Source organism: Rhinatrema bivittatum, chromosome 14 (genome assembly GCF_901001135.1).
Source record: "Rhinatrema bivittatum chromosome 14, aRhiBiv1.1, whole genome shotgun sequence".
Classification (NCBI taxonomy): domain Eukaryota; kingdom Metazoa; phylum Chordata; class Amphibia; order Gymnophiona; family Rhinatrematidae; genus Rhinatrema; species Rhinatrema bivittatum.
In genome coordinates, this window is record NC_042628.1 from 13408382 (window position 1) to 13432365 (window position 23984).

General features: G+C 40.5%; 1 protein-coding gene across 4 annotated transcripts in view; it reads left to right on the top strand.

The window, feature by feature from the left end:
• The first annotated feature begins 1752 nt into the window (after positions 1 to 1752).
• Positions 1753 to 23984, top strand: part of PDPK1 (3-phosphoinositide dependent protein kinase 1) — a 78468-nt gene continuing 56236 nt past the window's right edge. Inside the window, exon 1 of one of the 4 annotated variants that reach the window (XM_029576382.1) lies at positions 1753 to 2169. Coding sequence is in view for 2 of the 4 variants with exons in the window: in XM_029576379.1 (XP_029432239.1) it covers positions 2515 to 2562 (48 nt within the window). In the remaining 2 variants the exon portion in view is untranslated. Of the gene's footprint in view, positions 2170 to 2296; positions 2563 to 23984 lie in introns of those variants that run through there. The other 3 variants (XM_029576381.1, XM_029576379.1, XM_029576383.1) reach the window with 3 other exon arrangements.

The window sequence follows — 23984 nt, forward strand, 5'->3', positions numbered from 1 at the left end:
CACTCTGTGACCACTATATTGCTTAAAGATGCAGACAGAGCTGGATCTCCAGTGACCTCTTCCACTAAAGAGGGCATGGAACATCTGAGAAAGTGAAACTAATGTTTCCTGCAGACTATTTTGGGAAATTTGTACACTTGGGGTGTCATAGTATTTCTAAGGCTTACATTACTGTAAAGCTGCTGGGTAAATCAAAATAATTGTGATAATGTTACCATTCTTGCAACTTGAAATGTTTCCATTTTCCTTTTAGTTAAAGTACGGTGTTGTAAATAACAATTGTTCATCACTTTTCCCCTTCTAAATAGCTAAACATATAGAATTATTCAAAAGTACAAACAGGTGGCCACCTGCAGAATTTTTAATATTAATTTGTATTAAAATATGAACAGAATACAGCAATGAAGCCAGTCAAAATGGTAAAGGTGCATAGAACAAAAGCTTATACAGTGAGTACATTAAAAGTTGAATAACAAGTGAGTACAGAATTGCTCGCATGTAATAAAAAGGTCCATTCAGTTAATTAAATACCATGTGCAAAGATGATATGGACCAATCTTAGTCCAGTAACAAAATTTATAGGGATATGGATGGATAACTCAAATATTAGGTCCAGATATAACGTTTAAAAAGGGAAAACCTAGAACACAGGTCTGATGTTGGGAGTCTTACTGGCAAAATTTAGAAGAGCCCCAAATTCGTGGTACAGTGTGATATTTATCCTGGAGATAAAAAGTGCAAATCTCCATTGAAAAAAAACTTCTAAACAGTTTGTATCCAGAATGTATAAGTTGGAACATCTGCAGACTTCCATTTTTGAGCAATCTTTCACCTTATAGCCTCGAGCAAATTAATCACTAATGGGGTACCCTCAGGGTGAAAAGGGGTGATATCTGGAACAGAAAACCCTAGTTATGGCTGGAAGAAATGAAAGGGAGACTTTAGTGGTCATATATCCACAATATGACCTCTTTCCAGTAAATCTTTATATGAGGACAAGTCCACCACATGTAAATCAAGAATCCTGCTTCGCCACAGCCCCTCCAGCACCTATCCCTGCCACAGAGTTTCATTTTATGTAAGCGAATAGGGGGGGGGGGGGGGTATGATAGCAATGGTACAATATTTTATATCTATTTTCTTTAATAGTCATATATAATGAGCGGCCAAATCATGTGATCCTATTGATCTTCCATGATGTCCTTATCTAAGTCAGTACCTCGTTGCATTTTTAAATTACTAATAGGGTCCCCCTCCTCTTCAAGTTTAACTGATAGATTTTTTAAATGAATCCTGCAGATTTTGAATTTCTTTGTGCATGACCCCGGGATGAATAACTGACTGCCCCTAAGTAGAAGCTTATTCCCTTTTATGTTTGGTTGAATTGAATATTTAGATGTCTGCATTTTTCCAGACTTGGAATTAATGGAGAACAAAATAACTCAATGCTTGAAACAGAATATACTTACAAACGACTGTCACCCTCTGTTTTTGGTATGTTTACACTTTTATGTTGATTTTATTAAAATACTTTAAACATCAAGGCAGAGATGATTATGTGCGGGGTGAGTCTGAGGCTTTTTGCTTATTCTGTACTTGCTCGTACGCCTCCCATTTAATAAAGTTTGAAAAAAAAAATCCTCCATTTTAAAAAAAAACCAATTTTCTTTCCTCCTCTCCAGTCAGGCATGAGAGCTCTCCAGGCGAGCGCCTATCCGTGGTGGCTGCCGGATCTGCGGCGATAGGCGATCTGCCGACGCCTCCCAGGCTGCCGGCGAGCGCCTATCGCACGGATCGCCCCCCCTCCGCCGCAGACTGCTGCGGAGCGCGCCCGTCGCTCGGCGCTCCTCGCCGCGTAGCCAGGCCTGTCAGCGGAGGCTCGGGGCGTTTTCGGCTGCGAGCAGGGAGGAAAGGAGACCCGGAGCGAGGACGGAGGGACGGGGCCGAGCGCCATAGCGGCCATCCGAGTCCGGAGTCTGAGCGGCCGGGACGCGGCCCCCCCCCCCGTCTTCCGCCCGGAGCCCCCGAGCCGCCTGCCAGCAGGATGCGAGCGTGCCGCGGGAGCGCGCCGGCGACGCGTAACGGCCGCCGCAGGCTCTGAAGGCGCTGCCCTGAGCCCTTCCTCTGGCAGCTCGGGGAAGTAAACACACGGCTGAGGCAAGAGGTGAGGTGAGGCGACCCCCCCCCCCTTCTCCCCCCCTCGGCTTTCTGCCTTCTGGGCGCCGGGAGACCGAGGCGCGGCCTCTGCGGAGGAAGTCGCTGCTTCTCTCTCTCTCTCTCTCTGTGGGGGGGACACCCCTCTCTCTCCTCCCCCCCCAATCTGCCTGGCGGGCTCGCTTTCCACCTGACAGCGGAGGCCGGGAGGGGAGACCTTTCGCCGCCCTCTGTGGGAGACGCTTGACTGTCTGGGGTTGCCTGAGCAGGGCTTTGCGGCTTCTCGTGTAGATTTCGTCACTGGGGCTATTGCTAAACGGAGCTTGGACGGGAAGTCCGTGCGAGAGAAAACCATCTTTAATGTCAAGACGTCTTGGTCCTTGGGGGAGAGGGCGCCCCCGTCCCCAGGTATCTGATAGTAGAAGGAAGTCTGAGATTATAAGTTTTTTTTTCTCTTTGGCAACTTGTCCACAGTACAAAGTAATTTCCTCCTTCCTTATTCCGCCTCTCCCTCGGCTGTTTGTGTTCAGGTCGTTCAGTCTTAGAAGGCTGCTAAAGGCCTGAAAGATGAGTCTAGGCATTCAAATAAAATATCCCGGGAAAGCCGCAGGCGGGCAGACAGCGCATTCAACAGAAGAGCCAAATAGAAACTGGCTGCATACATGATGGCGACAGTGGAAATACAGTTTTGTTTGGTGAGCAAGTCGACGGCTACCTACCAGCGGAAGCTTTCTGTTATTGCAGCCATATTTTTTTAACGAGGACTCTTGTTGAACTGACAGGGAAAGATCCCTAAAAACAAACGGGACCAGCAGCTCGAGGGAGATGTTTCTCCAAGCTGCTGGATGTTGCTTGTTTTGCACACGTGGACAAGAAAAATGCTCGCAGCCTGCCTCATTTCCTGGTGTAGTGTTCGAAGCCACTTATCATTGGTAAACATGTTTTGAACGCTTTTTTTTTTTTAGCAGCGCTTATTTATCGATTGTTCTTGACTTTGAGCACAGAACGGAATCCCATCATACAAAAGATCCGAGGGACCCACTGGCTGTGGTGTTTCTAGTTTTAGCTGCGAATGAAGTACTCTTCCAGTAGCAGTGGTTTCGCTTGCGTGTTGTAGTGTACTATATTGTCATTAACTGTTGTTTAACAATTTAGTACAATGAAACTGTTTCTTTGATTATATATCTTGCACGCTGCCTACGGGAAAGATTATCACTTGTAATTTGTTTGCAACAATATTACCTTTAGAAGAAAATGACAGGAAACAAACATGCTTTCATGTTTTCTGAGCTGTCACAGGTGTTCAACGTACAAAATAAAAGATTTTAATCTAGCTAATTTATTCAACTGACTTGGTGATGAAAGATGTGCTCAGAAAGAAGGAGCCACATCCAACCATATGATAGTTACTTAACAGGTTGTTGAATTAAGTTTAGGAGGTGATTTTGCAATTAGTTATTTGTGTTTTAGGAATAAAAAAAAAGCAGTGAAATAATTTTTTTAAATATAATTTTCTTTATTATTGTTTAGTATGGAAATATTAAACAATATAAAGTGATACACTTTTTTTTTATTGGAGCGCTAGAGTCTCAATGCATGGATGAGAGGATGGTGTAGGGAAGAGGGCTTTATTTATTTATTGAATGCTTTTTTTTTATACCAACATTCATGACATCGGTCATATCATGTCAATTTACAGAAAAACATAGTATCGTAACAATTGACAATAACAAGAAGGAGCAAAAAGTTACAATCAAACAGGGGAGTGGAACTTGGGAGGTGGAAAGACAGAGGGAAAAAGTTAACTTTAGAGTTGGGGAGCTTGGAAGGCCTTAAAAATGGTTAGGGGAACGTCTGTTTGAACTGATACAGGGCTGTTGCAATGATTAAGGGAAAGTCTGTTTGAACAACCAGGTTTTGAGGGTTTTTTTTGTTTTTTTTTTGAAAGTCAGTAGACAGGGTTCCTGTCGTAGATCCGGGGGAATGGCATTCCAGATCGTGGGACCTGCTGTTGAGAAGGCTCGTTCTTTTGTGGTTGACAGATGGGTGGTTTTGTTGGGAGGAGTGTGTAGAGATCCTTTATAAGCCTCCCTAATAGGTCTGGTGGAGGTGTGAAGTTCGAGTGGAATTTGTAAGTCAAGGGGAACCTGGTGAAGAATAGTTTTATGAATGATAGTGAGGGATTTGTGCAGGATTCTGAAAGTTATCGGGAGCCAATGTAGATCTCTGAGGATGGGCGTAATGTGATCTCTCCTTTTGGTGTTTGTCAGGATTCTAGCGGCTGCATGTTGTAACATCTGTAGGGGTTTAGTGAGGATGCTGGTAGACTTAAAAGAATAGCATTGCAGTAGTCTACCTTAGCGAACAAAATGGACTGCAGGACGGATCGGAAGTCGTGGAAGTGCAGTAGAGGCTTGAGTCTTTTCAGCACCTGTAGTTTGTAGAAGCAATTTTTAATTGTGTTATTGATGAACTTCTTTAAATTCAGATGGTGGTCGATTATTACTCCCAGATCTCTTATTTGTGTGATTGGGGAGTTAGTGTGGGACTGCTGATGGGTATCACAGTTTTCTGGAGAAATAAGGAGGTTTTAAGGTTGTTAGGAACTGGATTTCATTTTGGGGAAGGGGGGCCTTTTAAAAAAGGATGGGCTCCACCTTAACCAGAATGGAACCAGGTTGCTGGCACTAACCTTTAAAAAGGAGATAGTGCAGCTGTTAAACTAGATGAATGGGGAAAGCAGACAGTCGCTCAGAAGCACATGGTTCAGAACTATGTATCTTTGAAAGATACTAAAGGAAAATAGGGCATCCCAATAGAGAGGCTGGACCAGGTGTCTTCAAATAGTGCAGAAAGATTCCAAACTACTCCTGTCAACTGATTAACTGGTTCTTAATGCAAACAAAAAAAACCATACTTTGAAATGCATGTATACAAAATGCTAGATGTCTAAAAAATAAGATGGGAGAATTAGTATATATAGCACTGGATGAAGAGGTAGATATTATTTGCATCTCAGAGATCTGGTGGAAGGAGGATAACCAATGGGAACACTGTGATACCAGGCTACAAATTATATCAAAACAATAGGATGGATCAAATTGATGAATAGGTGGCACTATATGTTAAAGAGAGCATTGAGCCAAACAGGATGAAAGTTCTCCAGGAAACAAATGCAATGTTAAATCTTTATGGATAGAAATTCCAGGTGAAAAGGAGAATAAAATAGTAGTGAAGGTGTATTATTGTCCACCTGATCAGAATGAACTAACAGACAATGAAATGTTTAAAGAAATTATGGAAGCTAACAAAATCAGCAGCACAGTAATAATGGGTGATTTCAATCACCCCAGTATTGACTGGGTGAATATTACATCTGGACATTCTAGAGAGGTAAAGTTCCTAGATGAAATAAATGACTGCTTCAAGGAGCAACTGGTACAAGAACTAACGAGGGGAAACTATTTTAGACCTTAGTGGAACACAGGATTTGGTGTGAGAGGTAACAGTGTTGCCGCACTTAGCAATAGTGATCACAACATTATCAAATTTGACTTAATACTGGAGGGAACATACTAAAGAAATCTACTTCAAAAAGGTGACTGATAAAATGAGGAAAATAGTTAGGAAAAAATTTAAAATAGCAATTGCAAAGGTTAAGAGTTTAGCTCAGGCACGGATGTTGTTTAAAGAAACATCTTGGAAGCCCAGATCAAATGTATTCCACACATTAGAAGGTGGAAGGAAGGCAAAATGACTACCGGTATGGTTAAAAGATGAAAATCTTTCAAGAAATGGAAAAGGGATCTAAATGAAGAAAACAGGAAAGAACACAAGCACTGGCAAGTCAGATGCAAAGAAAGGCAAAGATAATTTGAAAAGAAGCTGCCATGGAAGCAAAAACTCATAATAAAACCTTTTTCAGATACATTTGAGGTAAAAAAAAACCTGCGAGGGAGTCAGTTGAACCATTAGATGATCAAGGAGTAAAAGGGACATTTAGGGATGACAAAGCCATAGCAGAGAGATTAAATGAATTCTTTGCTTTGGTATTCATTGAGGAAGATGTTAGAGATATACCCATAAATTATTGGGCAAGAGCACAAAGCAAGGGCGGAATAAGCAACACACACATATGGAGAAATACAACAGGAGCAATGTGCGGTGAACAATGCACTAGACAATAGCAATTAACAAAGGAATTTTATTAATAAACAAGCACACATCAGTTATGCATCATTCTAAATGTATAGTTCAATTGTGGTGTACAAACAAGCTCTAGTGAGTCTGTGCTAGGCAAAATCACAAAGAACAAAATTGCTGAACATATAGATAGGCATAGTTTAATGGGGCAAAGCCAACATGGATTTAGTCAAGGGAAATCTTGCTTCATAAATTATTTATACCCTCAAAAAAAAAAATGTAGCTAAACATGTGGGTATAAGTGAGCCAGTTGACAGTATATCTGGATTTCCAGAAAGTATTTGACAAAAGTCCCTCATGAGAAGACTTCTTAGGAAATTAAGTCTTAGCATATGGGGCATGTCCTATTGTGGATTCCCAACTGGTTAAAAGATAGAAAATAGAGTAGAGCTAAATTGTAGTTTTTCACAGTGGAGGAAGGTGAAAAGTGGAGTGCCCTAGGCATCTGTTCTGGGACTACTGCTTTTTAATATATTTATTAGAGATGTGAATCGGAACTGAAATCCAAACCGATTCTGGTTCCGATTCACATCTCTAATATTTATAAATGACCTGGAAATGGGAACAAGTGAGGTGATCAGATTTGCCAATGACACAAAATTATGCAAAGTTGTTAAATCACAAGAGGATTGTGAGAAATTGCAAAACTGAGAGACTGGGCATGCAAATGGGAAATGAAATTTTATGCGGACAAGTGAAAGTGATGGACGTAGGGAAGAGTAACCCAAATTGTGGCTACATAATGCAAGGTTCCACATTAGGAGTCACTACTCGGGAAAAGGATCTAGGTGTAATTGAAAATGTGTTCAAATCTTCTGCTCAGTTTTCAGCAGCAGCCAAGAAAGTAAATTGAATGCTAGGGAAGAATAAAACAGAGAATATCTAATCTTGAGTATTCTGTGCAGTTCTGGTTACCACATCTCAAATAAGATATAGCAGAATTAGAAAAGGTACAGAGAAGAAAGACCAAATGATAAAGGGGATGGAACAGTTCCCCTATGAAGAAAGGCTAACGAGGTTTGGACTCCAGCTTGGAGAAGAGACAGCTGAGGGGAGATATGATAGAGGTCTATAAAATTAATGAATGGAAAGAGAGTAAATGTTAATCAGTTGTTTACTCATTTGAAAAGAACAAAGACCAGGGGACACACAATGAAGTTACTAGGTAATACATTTAGAACTAATAAGAGAAAATGGTTTTTTTACTCGATGAATAATTAAGCTCTGGAATTCACTGCTAGAGGATGTGGTGAAAGCTATTAGTGTAGCTGTGTTTAAAAAAGGTTTGGACAAGTTCCTGAAGGGAAAAGTCCATTAACCATTAAGGTAGAGTTGCAGAAATCCGCTGCTTGAAATCTCTCTACACCTCTGGATCCTGACAGGTACTTATGACCTGGCTTGGCCACTGCTGGAAACAGGATACTGGGCTTGATGGACCTTTGGGCTGACCCAGTATGGGAAGTCTTATATTCTAATACGTTCCTTGACTAGTTTCTGGGAGATACTTCAAGTCCCAAACAGTGTAAGAATTCCAGTGATGGTGTGATGGGGAAATTAAAACAGACTGAAAAAAGGTGGTTTTCAGAGACTGACTTGCTCAACACATTTTCTGTCACTTCCTGCTTCAGGTTGTTCTACTCTTGTAAAACAGTAAAAAGATAACCTATAAACATGAGAACCACTTCTGGCTGTTGGGAACTAAAAGCATTGTTTGTTCACAGACTTGGCAACTGATTGTGTGAGTTCCCACAGAGCACTCTGAATTTACACCCCCTGCTCACACTGCCTGGTTGTAGTTTAATAAATTGTCCCAGGTTTTGGTTTCTAGTTTATGAATATTTCAAGTAGATTTCTGTGGACTTGAAGAATAGACGCACACATTGTTTATCACATGTGTCGCCTAAAATTGTGGCACCATTTAAAATTAGTTTGAATTTCATAGAGCCGTCAGTTAGGAATACCTAAGTATTTCATACAGAATTCTTGGTAGAGAGTAACCTTAGCTAAGCAGAACTTTAAGATGACCAGATCATAGGTTAAACAATGTAAACAAGAAGCTGTAAAGATCACTGTAATTTGGCTCTGCATTTTTTTTCCAGTTTAATGTGACGTTCCCAAGTCTTCATTTACAAATCTCCAAGGTTTTTAGCATCTCTCCCCCTCTCCCCATTTAGTCCAGCCATTGCAACTACATTATGGCAATCTCTGGACCCCAGTATGACCGCTAGGTGTTGCTGTTAAATATGACTGGTACAGCATGCCCCTGAAGTCTGTGAATGTTGCATGCCCAACTTCGGCAGGCCGAGGAGCAAAAGCTGTACTCAGGAATTGAACTTGGATATCTTGCATGCACTGCCATTGGGCTAGAGTATTTTGTCTTTCAGAGTTTGTGCAGTCTAAAATACTGTTTAAATTTATACAGTTATACTGTAAACCGGTACGATAAGACTTGGTCTTGAGCATCGGTATATTAAAAGAACTTAAATAAATAATTACAACAAGATGGGAAAATGTACTTGCATGGAATATACAAAATTTCCAAAAATGTTCTTTTCGTTGAGTGCACATTTCTGAAGTGTGTTTGTGGAAATTGTGTACCCTTGAATAATGAGGGCATGAGGAAGATTTGTAGAAGTGACTGCACAACTTTCCCTGCCCACATTTTGCAGCGGGTCAGCTTCCCACTATAATTCTTGTGGTGTTCTCCAGGGGCTCTTGGGTGACATTTTACAGAGACAAATCTTGAAGGAGTGAAAAGCTCTTCATTGCGGAGAACATCCCAGTGAGCTTGGCAGAGGAAGTAACTTGGACACCCCCCTCCACCCACCCAACTCACAAAGCCTATTCCATGTAGGCTCCGGGTGTGTGCACTTCCACCCAGTGCTATAGCAAATCCCAGCCCCCCAACACTGCTTGCCTGATGCTGGGACTGCCGTTTCACACTGGAGCACAGGCTGGCAGCTGCTGTCTCACATAGGAGCACAAGCGTACCACCATTGCTCTTATTTTTCTAAACTGAGGTTCTTCTGTAGACCAAAAAGGGATGTCTTATTCGTCCCCTGCAGTGGAACTCATGTAAGCCAGGAGTGGGGTGCTGAGGCAGTGGAGCAGGAAAATGGGGCCTGTGCTGGGCAGCCCTACTTATGTTGTTGCCACTATTAAACAGCTGGTGCCCCTAGGGAGAACTTCTCATCAGCAACTGACTTCTTATTCTCCCATGATGAGTGCCCTGCTTTCAGAGGCTGCAGGGAAAGCAGAGTTGCCAAATGGGGCAGGAGCAATTAGGGGATTGTGAGTGTACACAATGCACTCTCAATCCCCTAATGTGAAATGTAATGTGAAATGTTTGCTGGATCCTGACTTCTGCTCACATTCCCATCCATGTCTCTTTAAACCCATGTGTAAGGTACTACACATGCATGAGTGGAAAATGCTAGATGTATAAGGCTTCCCATAGTATACACACTATAAAGAACATAAGATTTGCCATGCTGAGTCAGACCAAAGGTCCATCAAGCCCAACATCTTGTCTCCAAAGTATCCAATCCAGGTCAGTAGTAAGTACCTAGAGTAGATCCATAGGCGGTGGCATTCCCAAGTCTACCTGGGTAATACTTACTTATGGACTTTTCCAGCAGAAACCTGTTTGAACCCCTTTTAAACCCAGCTATGCTGGCAACATGTTCCTCAACTTGATTGTGGTGAATGAAAAATACTTTCTCAGGTTTGTTCTAAATATGCTACCTTCTAGTTTCATGGCATGCCCCCTGGACTTAGTACTATTTTAAAGTGTAAACCACTATCCCCAGTTTATGCCTAAAAATGATTACATTGGTCTGAGGGTTGTTTGCCAGAATTGACCTTACTTGAACTCTGATTACAAATATTTCCTGAAGAACTGAATGATGATTTTAATCATGGCATCACTTTCCAGCTCTTCAGTATGTAAGAGATAATTACTATTGTAGTAGTTTTTTTTACTTTAGGAAGGCTGGGAGTTAGGCTGATTGACATGACAATCATTCTGTTTCCTGTGGAATGCTAGATAGAACAGGAAGGAGAATGTGGTGACAGATAAACAGCCGGGTGATCCATTTGAACATAGTTATTTTCGTTGCAACACATACTTGAAAGCGTCCAAATATATTAGCTGCATATTTTCATCTGAAAATCATTTTATCTTTTGTCACTATTTTTAATGCTTACACTGGGAATACAATGCAGCAAGAACTTTTTAAATTTTAAATAAAAATTGTGTACATTTTCCTGTTTTCTCATTGGAAATGGAATGGCTTTAATATAGGTAAATACAATAAGTATATCGCCCTCTAAAACTAAATACTGCAATACATAAACAAGGTCTAATGTGTAATCTAAATCATTTATGTATGAATTATCAAAATAATGAGTTATTTATACATCATTTTAATGTGTATATGTATGTAGGTATGTGAGGATGTGTGGGTATGATTGAAAGTTTATGGTGGTTCTTAATGAGGTGTAATAGTATATGATCCAAAAAGCAAGAGAGGAGAACTGCTGCACGCAAACCAAGAGAATGTGCAGGATAAATTCAATGTCCACACATAATTTTGAGTGAGGAAATGTATTCTTTTGACTGTGGAAACTCCACAGTGTTATAACAGGATATAATTCAAAGCGGGTCCCCCGACACGGACCCGTGTTTCGCCACGAGGGTGCGTCGGGAGGGACAAACAGTACTTTATTTCTTGTACAAAGTAAAACAAGGATAATGCTACAAAAACAGCAAATCAAAAGGTGGACAACAAAGAAAATGGTGCCGGCATAACTAAGGATGTAGAATACTATAGGTCAACTCTATGGCATACCTAAAAATACAGCTCTTAAATGAGAACTAGTGCCTATATAACCTCTGCAATACTTAACAAAAAAATTAAACAAAAAATTCATAGCAGTAAATTTTCTAGCACAAAATTTCCAACAATCAGTTCTGACAAATGGACGTGGGAAGATAAGAAGGTAAAGTGAAAACAAAAGCAAAAGATGAAAAAGACATGGACCAAAAGATAGATAAACAATATTTAAACAAAGTAGACATGTTTTGCTTTCGTTTTCACGTTACCGGTTTACCTTCTTATCTTCCCACGTCCATTTGTCAGAACTGATTGTTGGAAATTTTGTGCTAGAAAATTTACTGCTATGAATTTTTTGTTTAATTTTTTTGTTAAGTATTGCAGAGGTTATATAGGCACTAGTTCTCATTTAAGAGCTGTATTTTTAGGTATGCCATAGAGTTGACCTATAGTATTCTACATCCTTAGTTATGCCGGCATCATTTTCTTTGTTGTCCACCTTTTGATTTGCTGTTTTTGTAACGTTATCCTTGTTTTACTTTGTACAAGAAATAAAGTACTGTTTGTCCCTCCCGACACAGCCTCGTGGCGAAACATGGGTCCGTGTCGGGGGACCCGCTTTGAATTATATCCTGTTTATAACACTGTGGAGTTTCTGTTTCAAAAGAATACATTTCCTCACTCAAAATTATGTGTGGACATTGAATTTATCCTGCTTTATTTGGATGTAATGGTATATTACATATATAGTATTAATTGTGGGGTGCACTTCAGATATTTTGTTCTGATTTTGTACATTCAAATCTGTATATTAAGATTTAATAAAAGTGGATTGTAAAATTTTGATAATTCATACAAAAATGATTTAGATTAAATAACATAGTAATGAAGACAGATAAAGACTAAATCTGCCCAGCAAGTTGCTTATGGTAGTAACTGCCACACCATGCAGGCTATCCTCATGAGCTCTGTTTAGGATAGTAACTGCTGCACCGTGCAAGATACCTCCAATGCCTTCTGCTAAGGATAGAAACTGCCATGTTGTGCAAGTTACGCCCATGTGCTCTGTTAAGGGTAGTAAGTGTTGTGCCGTGCAGGTTACCCCATGCAGAGATGTTACACCTAAAGTTAACGTTACCCCCTTTCTTTGTTTCCAAACTCATGTCTTAAGGGATCCGCAATGTTTATCCCATGCCCTTTTGAATTTGTGTACTTTTCTCGTTTTCACCACCTCTTTCAGGCGGCCATTCCAGGAAACCACCACCTTCTTTGTGAAGAAATGTTTCCTGATGGTTCTGAGTTATCCCCCCTAGAGATTTATGTCATGACTCCTAGTTCTACAGTTTCCTTTCCAATGGAAAAGGTCTGTATCATACATCTCCCCTGCACATATTTAGATTCTTCAGCTTATCTTCCTGGGTCTTCTGAACCAGACCCCACACCATTTTGGTCTTCTTTCTCTGGATTGTTTCCATCCTGGTCTCCAGAACTGAATGCAGTACTCCAGGAGAGGCCTCACCAAGGGCATTATCACCTCATTTTTCCTGCTGGTTATTCCTCTCTCTATGCAGCCCAGCATTGTTTTGACTTTAGCTACCGTCTTGTCACATTGCGTCTCTGCCTTCAGATCTCTAGATACAGTCGCTCCAAGCTCCCTCTCCTGGTCTGTGCATATTAATCTTTCGTGCTTCCTCTTATACCGCTCTTTTGGGTTACTGCACTCCAGATGTATGACTCAGCACTTCTTGGAATTTAATATCAACTGCCAAACCTTCAACCAGTTTTCTTAAATCCCTTTACCTTCTCTCTACTCCTGCAGACATGTCCACTCTGTTTCAGATCTGCAAAAAGGACAAGCTTTTTTTTTCCTTCTAATCCTTCCTCAGTGTCGCTCTTGAACAGAAGTGGTCCCCAAACTGACCCTTGAGTCGCTCCCCTTAAGGCCATTCTCTCTTCAGAGCAGGTTCCATTTACCATTACACATTGATTCCTGTTAGTAATCCACTCCACCACCTTGGTGTCCACCCCCGAGCTTCTCATTTTATTCATGAGCCTCCTATGGGGACCGTATCAAAAGCTTTGCTGCAATCCAAGTAAACCACATCGAGTGCTCTTCCTTGATCAGAGTAACTGGGTTGATTGATTTCCCTGCTGGACTAATGGCATATTAGAGGAAGTATTTGGTTTTCGAAAAGACTGTCTCACCAGTGTCCTCTTCCTCTGTGACTTCTGCATAGACTTTGATCTTCAGAATGTTATTGTGAGATTGAGGAAAGGGGAAAATTAAGGCCAACAATGCAGTTTCCAAAACCATCAGTAATAGTCTAAATTGTGACATGATGGAGAGATTTTAACTCTGATCCCTTTCATGTTCTTTCTTTTCTTCCCTTTCAGCATTCATTATCATTTAGCAATGTCACTGGAGTACTATAGCTTCATTTTCTTTTTTTCCTGTGTTGATTCCTAGCGTTACTTCAAGTTGTTTCCTTTGGGCACTGTGCAGCATTTCTTAATGGAACGCATGTTGCTACTGCTCACCCTCCTATCAATTTAAATATTTTATTGCCCAGTCAGTGGAGAACTTGGTGAAGCTGCTTCTTTCCCATAACACTGAATCTACAGGTGGGTTACGTGGAATGAGATTTAACATAACCTACACCTAAAGACTTGAGGGGAGTTGCAATTGACTCTGTAAAGTGTTTAATCAATACTGGGTTTTTATGTGCATTCCTGAAATACTGGAGAGTATGGGGGAGGGTTTAATGCTGAATGATACTTATTAGTGAGTATTTGATTCTTTCTTTATTGCTTTATAAAAAAAAGTGTCAAATATTTAAACAACTGGTTTCCTGGTCAATCTTTTTATGATTATAATGCGCCACATAATAAACAATTCAATACTATAGTGAGTTTTGTAGGACCAATACGCAACGAGTCTGTATATCAATCAGACCCACCATGGAAAGGTCACATTACTTTATTATTGTATCTTTAAACTATTTTTTTAGGTTTTATGATTCACTAAAATCAGTCCATATTGCCACGGGAATTCAAAGTATGTATATCAATTGAAAATTCACTTATAGCATAACTTTCATGAAAATTAGCTATGAGCTAAGTACTGCAATTTTGCTGATTTTCATGAAAGTTATGCTATAAGTGAATTTTCAATTGATATACATACTTTGAGTTCCCGTGGCAATATGGACTGATTTTAGTGAATCATAAAACCTAAAAAAATAGTTTAAAGATACAATAATAAAGTAATGTGACCTTTCCATGGTGGGTCTGATTGATATACAGATTCGTTGCGTATTGGTCCTACAAAACTCACTATAGTATTGAATTGTTTATTATGTGGCGCATTATAATCATAAAAAGATTGACCAGGAAACCAGTTTAAATATTTTGTACTTAGGTTTCTTGAGAACAGTGTGTTAGGGCCGATTTTGTTGTGATTTATAAAAAAGTGTGAAATGCACATCAAAAAACAAAGGAGTAACTGGTACTAATTTTATCACCAATATGAATTCCAGAACCTCGTAGACAGAAAATTTGTATATATAGATATATATATATATATATGTATGTAGGACCTCTCAACTTAATGAGCCTGTTAAACATACAGACTCATTCTTGGGTGAATTGGTCCAATTACTTTATTTGTTCAAAAAATCAGTTTTTGGTTTTTTATGTTTTTTTGTTTTTTTAGACCCAAACAAATAATTGCCAATAAAATGCTCAAATTAATATCTCCATGTACTGAACGAAACCAGAAACAATGAGCGCAAAACACTCTGCAACAATTTTGTTACTCAGAAAATAGTGGACATTCATAACAGATGAGTACTTTTCGTTACATCAGTTTCAAATATAAGGAGTCCACTATTTTCTGAGTAACAAAATTGTTGCAGAGTGTTTTGCGCTCATTGTTTCTGGTTTCGTTCAGTACATGGAGATATTAATTTGAGCATTTTATTGGCAATTATTTGTTTGGGTCTAAAAAAACATACAAAAACTGATTTTTTGAACAAATAAAGTAATTGGACCAATTCACCCAAGTATGAGTCTGTATGTTTAACAGGCTCATTAAGTTGAGAGGTCCTACATATATATATATATATATATATATATATATATATATATATATATATATATATACAAATTTTCTGTCTACAAGGTTCTGGAATTCATATTGGTGATAAAATTAGTACCAGTTACTCCTTTGTTTTTTGATGTGTGTTTCACAGTTTGGAGGTTTCTGGAGTAAAGTCTAGGGCTTATTTAGTGTGATTTATAAAAATGTGTGCCATGTAATTTTTTTTTGTATTTATGGTAAATGGACCAAGCAGTTTGTCCTTTTATCATCCTTTATATATGCATTCCAGACTCATGCAGTACTTCAGAGACACAATTGGATAGTCCCTTCTTCCAGGAGCTTACAATATAGTTGGTGAAAACAAGTCACAAAAACAAAAAAGAGACTTTGAGTTAACAGTGAGGCTATGATTGTGAAAAAATTAAACCAGAAGGGTTGTAGGTGAGATTAAGTGAGGAAAGGACAATATTACTATACTCGGGTATTCCAAATTAACACCCAGATTGATCAGAATTTCCAGTTTAAACAAGTGGATTTAAAGAAAGATCTTACCTTGTGGCCAGTTCAGACATCACTAACTTACCGTATTTTTCGCTTCATAAGGCGCACCTGACTATAAGATACACCTAGGATTCAAAGGGGGAAAATTAAAAAAAAAAAAAAATTTTTGCTAAACTGGCTCTGTCCCCGGGCTTCTGTGCATCTTACGGAGCAAATTAGGGGACTGCATAACAATTTTTTTTCTCCACATTTTGTTTTCGGGTCTGGGAAGGGCCATTTCGGTCGATTCCCCAGATCAGAAAACTTTTGCCTTTCTTTCTATTTCTGTGGGGAAACACCCCCCCCCAAAAGAAAAACCCCATCCCAACCTTTTAAATTAAATAACAACCCCCCACCCTCCTAATCTCCCCCCCTAAGACCTGCCAAATTAATTAAATACAAACCCCCACCCTCCTGACCCCTCCCCAAGATCTGCCAAATTAATTAAATACAACCCCCCACCCTCCTGACCCCCCCCCCCCCAAGACCTGCCAAAAGTCCCTGGTGGTCACACCCCCGGGCCGAAACCACGCCCCCCAGACCCGCCCCCGAAACGCCGCGTCCCGGGGCTCTGCGCGCGCCGGTAGGCCTATGGAACATAGGCGCACCGGCGCGCAAGGCCCTGCTCGTGTAAATCCGGGTGGATTTACGCGAGCAGGGCTTTTAAAATCCGCCCCTATATGTCCTCAAAGGATGGCGATAACTTCTTTTCTCATGGGGTTGTTGTGCACTTACCATGGCAGGGATGAACCTCATTTGTACGCCATGGCATGTTGGGTATGATCTCAAACTCTAAAATTTACTACATTGTGCCAAGGAGCCGCTTCCGAACTTAAAGAAAACTGAAATTCTTTACCTTGGTAGAATTCCTTCAGAGCACATCCCTTAAGAGGTGCTTGTGGATGATATCACCATTCCTATTGTTTCTAGAGTTTGCAATCTGGGGGTCATTTTGGATACAAAACTTTCTATGAAAACCACAGATTGCTAAGGTGGTGAAAGGGGCATTTTATAAATTTCATTTCTTATGGAGGTTGCGTCCATTTGTAAATGAAACTGATCTAAAAACTGTGGTGCAGTCTCTTGTGATATCCTCTTTCGATTATTATTGTAACTCATATTTAGGTTTACCCAATTCTACCATTCGTGCCATGCAGTTGGTACAAAATGTGGCTGCTCGCATTATTTCTGGAATTTTTGTGTGATTACATCTCCCCCGCATTTTGTTAAACACTGGCTTCCCATAATTTGGCGTATTAAATTTAAAATAATGATGCTAGGTCTATAAAGGAGTTTGTGGTCTAGCGTCTTCTACTTTTACTGCAGCTTTAAAGTTATATCAGTCAGTTAGGAGTTTGCAGCCTGAGCCTCATAATTTGCTCTGTGTTCCATCATTTAAGGCAATTAGGCTGGACGAATTCAGAGAGCACCTATTTTATCTTCTAGATATTGTCAAAGCAGAACTGTCTTTATTGAAGTCGTCATTCTTTTTTGAGCAAGCATTTGCTAAAGTGAGATAATGTATCCACATTGGTTTCTGTAATATACAGTTGAAGAGTCTTGTATTCGTGGTTTTAATGTTTTTAAGTGAATCAGGTTAGGGCTGGGTCTGCTTGTTCATAAAAAAAAACAAAACATAGCATTTCTAGCAATGGAGGATTTGTAAATGAAAAGGATGTGACAGAATTAATTTTAAATATACATTGTTTTGCCTTTTTGGTATGTTTGTAGAGGAGCAGAGAAGACATTTGTATACTTGTCTAATGTTTTATTAATATTTGTGATTTTAAGATTATGAATGTATTGTAAGCTGCCAAGAAATGGTGCTGCTTGGTCTAAACGTTTTTTAAAATAAATATGTACAGGCAATATATCCAGATGCATCTGGACTTCCCTGGTTTGGTAAACAATCTATTTAGCAGCTAGCTCAGAGAGAGAGTCATTAATAAAAAAACAAAAAATCAGAATATGGCAGTGAGGTCTCTCTCTCAATGGCTCCCAAGCAGCTCTCTACCTTGACGCTTCTTCATCTATAAGCAACCCTACTTCCACAGATGTCCCTACCATACTTTTCAGCAATACCATCTGCAGAGTCTTACAGCCCAGCGTCAACAGCTGCTTCCAGCCAGGCATTGTCAATGGGAGCATCATCAGTCTAAATCCACACAACAGGCCCAAACCAAGCCAGGGCCCAGTTTTTGATCCCTTCAAACAATCATTACCTATCTGTTCCAGTGGGGAACAGAATCCAGACTTTTGGGGAAGCATGGAGTCAAATAACAAAGAACCTCTGGATCCTCCAAGATGAAGCAGTCTGGATACCATTTGCATTTCTCTCAGCTACCATCATTTCTCTTTTGTGTGGATCTAAGTAAAAATTCAGCTTTTCTAGCCCAACTTTGCCTGGAAATCCAGTTGCTGCTTCAACAGTGAGAGAGAGAATCAGTACCTCTGTCCCAAAGTGGACAGGTTTTCTACTCCTGATACTTCCTTATCCTCAAGAAGATGGGAGGATTGAGACCCATATTGGACTTGAGAGATTTAAACAAACATCTTCTCTAGGAAAAATTCAGGTTTTCTTTACCTGGATGATTGATTGGTCAAGACGAACTCGTGAAGAAGCCCTCCATTTTGCTGCATGAGATGATTTATCACTTGCAGCGATTAGGATTTCGGGAAATCGTGTCTGCTCCCAATTAGGAGGCAAGTTCATAGGAGCCTGGATAGACTCTCTCACTACAATACAGAGCATCATTCACAAGCTACTTTACTGTCCGATCTCAACCACCAGAGTACTCCTTGTAATCTTAGGACATATGATGACTACCATCCATGTAGTTATGTTACTTCACCTTCTTAAGCATTACGTTCAATGGGATCTGTGCTCTCTCAATGAGATCAGTTTACCCAACCACTGTCCTCTGTGGTTCAGATTACAAGACAGAAGAAAAGCAAATTGCAGTGATGGTTGCAGCCACCAGTTCTCCAAGAAGGAGCTCTTCTCTGTTTGCTCCCCTATCAAGTAACATTAGTTACTGACGACTCCACCAAAGGATGAGGTCCTCAAATGGGGGTCCTTTGAATGCAATGTACCTGATTTCCCGAAGAACACAGGTTTCAGATCAATCTATTAGAGTGTGCCTTATCGCTCTTAAATCTATCCTAATTCAGATGGACAACCAAGTGCCATGTTACGTCGTCAAGCAAGGAGGCACAAGATCATGACATCTTTCCTAGGAAGTGCTGTGATTTGGAATTGGGCAGAGGAAAATTAGGCTGTTAATCTCCAGTACTCTGGCAGATCCCCTCAGCAGAGTATTTTACCCACATGAGTGGTCACTGCAACAATCAGTAGCTGACAGACTGACTTATGGGGTTTTTATCAGTGGATTTATTTGCTATGAAGCAGAAGAAGTTTAAATCAAGTTTGCTCAGTTCTGTCCAGTGATCTACAACCAGCTCAAGAAGTATTTCTGCTCATCTGGGGAACAAGCTTTTTATGTATGTTTTTCCACCCATAGAGTTGATCACCAAAACAGTGCAAAAGCTTCTCCAGGATCATGCTTGCCTATTTCTTATTTCTATACTGTGACCCAGACGGATTTGGTATGCATATCTCGTACAACTTTCCAGCAGGCCCCCACCCCTTCCCCTGTACATCTAGAGCAAACATTATATTAATCCAAGGGAAATCCATCCTTGCAGCCTTCAACCTAACTGCTTGAATGTTGTGCATCCGGTGATTGTAAATCTAGACTTGTCTAGAGAAATTGAGACACATTATTAGTCTTATCTAGAAAGCCATCAACCAGAAGAAATTATAGCTTCAGATGGAATAGATATTCCCAGTGGTGCAAGCAGAACACTTTGGACTCTTTCTCCTGCCTTATCATGTCCTCATCATGTCTTCAGTGTGAGTACATCTTTATGCCATAATGGCGTATCATGGTCTAGTTGTCAATAAACCAATTTCTGCTCATTCACTTATTATCTAGATTCATGAAAGTTCTATAGCATCTCAAACCTCCAGTCCAAAACCACCAGTTCCATGGGACTTAAATGCTGTCCTTTCTCAACCAATGACGTGTTCTTTCGAGCCACTTGACCAGTGCTCCCATTAGGCGGTCAACCTAGAGCACCACATTTTTGGGGGTGGCAAAATCCCACCAGCGTGAGCCCAGAGGGGTGTTGTGCCAGAGCCAATAATGTCTAAGGAGGGAGTGCTGGAGCCCCTGTCACTAGTAGGAGCTGCCGCCAATAGGTAAGTTGGGGGAGGGGATGCATGTCTGTGAGTTCGCCTAGGACACCAAATACTCTTTTGCTGGCCCTGTGCTGGAGTGAGCTTTGCCAAAATTCTTAACAGGGAAAATAGTGTTCCTTGTAGCGGTTACTTCTGCTTGAAGAGTTGGCGAACTCCATGCTCTTGTTCACTACCTTATATGCAGTTCTTCCAAACAGAGTAGTGCTCGGTACTCACCTGAAGTTTCTGCTGAAGGCAGTCTTCATATCAATCAATTGATCATATTGCCTGCCTTTTCCAAGACCTCATTTGCATGGAGAAAAAGCCCTTCATACCTTTGGACTGTAAAAGAAACAAACTCAGCCATATTGCCAGGTTTTTCAGTTCTCTTGGATTGTATGACCATAACAGACTAGGTATACCAGTTTCCAAATGTACTTTTGTGGAACTGGATAGCAAGTGCATTTGACACTGCTGCACCTTAGTGGTATTGTAGTTTGTGGATTCCACAAAAGGCCCACCCACCATGTGAGAGCTATAGCTGCTTTTATTGCTTACCTCCAAGATGATGCAAAATTATGCAGAGTAGTTAATTCTCAAGCGGATTGTGCTAAATTGCAGGAGGACTTTGGAAGACTGGGCTTCCAAATGTCAGATGAAATTTAACGTGGACAAGTGCAAAGTGATGCATATAGCGAAAAATAACCCTTGCTGTAGTTACACAATGTTAGGTTCTATCTTAGGAGTTACCACTCAGGAAAGAGATCTAGGCTTCATTGAAATCAGCGGCTCAGTGTGCTGTGGCGATCAAAAAAGCAAACAATGTGAGACTGTATCTTGAATACTGTGTGCAATTCTGGTTGCCGCATCTCAAAAAGATATAGTTGCACTGAAGAAAGTGCAGAGAAAGGGTGACCAAAACGATATGCGGCATGGAATGGCCGCCATATGAGGTAAGTCTAATGAAGTTAGAGCTGTTCAGTTTGGAGAAGAGATAACTGAGAAGGGGATAAGATAGAGGTCTACAAAATCATGAAAGGACTTGAAAAAGGTAATGTAAATCGGTTATTTACTCTCTCTGATAATAGGACTAGGTGGCACTCCATGAAGTTAGCAAGTAGTTCATTTAAAACAAATCGAAGAAAATTCTTTTTCACTCAGTGCATAGTTAAGCTTTGGAATTCATTGCTAGAGGATGTGGTTACAGCAGTTAGTGTAGCTGGGTTTAAAAAAGGTTTGGATAAGTTCCTAGAGGAAAAATCCATAAAGTGCTATTAATTATTAAGCAATAGTAGCTTGAGATTTATTTAATGTTTGGGTACTTGCCAAGTACTTGTGACTTGGATTGGCCACTTTTAGAAACAGGATACTGGGCTTGATGGACCCTTTGTCTGACCCAGTATGGCAATTCTTATGTTAAGTGTCTCTCAAAGACATCTGCAAAACTACTACCTGGTCTTCAGTTTGCATCTTTATGACCTATTACGTCTGGACAATCTATGAAAGACTGACAGTAAATTCGGGCAGGCAGTTTTGTGAAATTTATTACAGTAGTCCAATCTCCACGGTGGAGTCTGGGTTGCTTAATCAGTAAATGTTCCACTGCAGCCCTCAGCTTGGGACCCCTCACATATAATGCCTAATTTGTCCTGCTTATCAACAGAAAAAGCAAATTTGCTAGCCATATTTGGGGTTTTCCATAGATAAAAGGGTGAATGAGCCATGGAATGCCCTCTTGCTTCCCTGGAGAGTTGACAACTCAGCTAGCATTAGCTCTGTGGAGGCTCGCACATGTGCGTGGGAACTCATGCACATGCTCAGTAGAGCTAAAAGTTTGGTGCTGCCGAATGACATCACCCGATGTAATGGCTAATTCATCCTGCTGTCTACAGAAAACACCATTTACGGTAGGTAAACTTTCTTTTTCTAGCATAAATCTTTTTATCAGTTGGAATGGGAATGCCCCAGGTAATTATAACTTCTTCATTCTCTGCAATTCTGTCTGGGTCATGATCACAGTATTTCTGAGGTAGTGATGTTATAGAGTTTAAATGCTTTGCAGGGTACAAGTTGTGCCACCTTCTTGTCCTTTTCTTTGTATGAGCCTTCAGACATCAGCATGAGATGTGTAATTTCAGGCTCTCTGCTAAAGAAACTGCATTTGTCTGTTTTTACCATTCCTTCTATGCTAGCTATAAACCATTTTGTCTGTAGTTCACCTGCCTGTGCTACAATTATCAATCCATCTCCTCTTTAACCATTCCTATGTCAGGGTTTGATCTGCATATAGTTGAAGTAACTCTTTGCATTTCCTGCCATATATGCATATTTGCCACTTGTTTGCTGGTTTGCCTCTTTAAAGAGTTCTTTTTTTTCTCTTGTTTTGCAAATTATTGCTTTCCCCCGTGTATGCTGGTGGATTCTCACACATTCCAGGTTTAAGGATGGAACCTGTTTCTGGTCTTTCCCTTTCATTCTTGATTCCTTTTTTAGTACTTGGCTCTCTTGATGCTAAGTATGCCTGGGGCCTATGATAGTTGTTCTATATGTGTAAGACCCATCCCTTTTCAACTCTTGGGATGGAGGCTTGGTCTGCATCTGGTTTCCTCTGAAAAGGCATTCCCACACCTAGGATCCTTCATTTTCACTTTAAGCTCATTATTACTGAAAAATAAAATGTCAGGTTGCATAACATTGTTCAGTTTTAACTGGTTTTCACCCTCATTTTTTAACACTCAACTTGCAGAATTTTATCTTAGTACCAGAGAATTCATAACTGGCCTTGGCTTCCCAAACACCGCAGTACCAAGTCATTCACCTACACATGCCAGTATGGTCCCTGGGCCTTGTTTGCCCCTTCCCCTTACCTTCCTCCTCCAACAGCACAGGAGAAAAGGCTGGGTGATGCTTCATACTTCTGTCCACCAAAATAAAGCCTGATATTCAGCCGCCCCCCCCCCCCCCCCCCCAAAAAAAAATATTGTTTGTATTGATTTTACTCTTGTTTTTTGTTGGACTAAATATTACGTTCCTGGGAAAAACAGAATAAAGTTAAATAAAAAAATGAAGAGCCTTATTTTGTACATATCTTGACAGGAATGAACTTCCTTCATAAACTATGGTATGTTGGGGATAGTGGGGGTACACACAAAGAGAGCCTGACAAAAATGGAAGAGTGAGCAATTTGTATCAAAGGGTAACACCTTATGAACTCCAGAAGGAAGCTTTCTTTGGTTCAATGCAAGTAATAAGGACATAAAAGTACATTTGAGAGATTGAGAACTTCTGACCTAAAGATAGCAGTACATCATCTCCTTTCTGTCTTCTGGGGTCCACTTAGTAGTAGATAATCCTCTTAATTTTTTCACTAGCTTCTGAAGTTTATTGCAGTGGGTCCATGAACAGCATCACCATGGCCTATAGATGCACCAGGGCTTTTATCTGTGCCTGAAGATGCCACCACCATCGTTAGCCCTAGGGCAGGTATGGCTAACTCCAGTCCTCAAGAGCCTCAAATAGGGCAGGATTTCAAGATATCCACAATGAATATGCATGACACAGCTGCATGTACTGCCTCCATTGTATGCAAATCTATCTCATGCCTATTCATTATGAATATCCTGAAAGCCTGGCCTGTTTTTGTGGCTCTTGAGGACCAGAGTTTCATGACCTGTGTGCATGGGCACAGCTTACAGGGACCATTGGTCAGTTCCTCCTCTCCTCTGATAAGCCAGGGCTATGGATACTGAAAAGCGGTGTTCACAATTTCAGGGAGTGGGGGAAGGTGTCCCAGTCATTGCACAATTGTGACATCTAGTAGCTGAACTGAGAACCCATAATTTCAGGCTTCCAAAAGGAGCCCTAGTCCATGACCCTGGCTGAAGATTGTCATTGTAACGAGTAAACTAGGGTA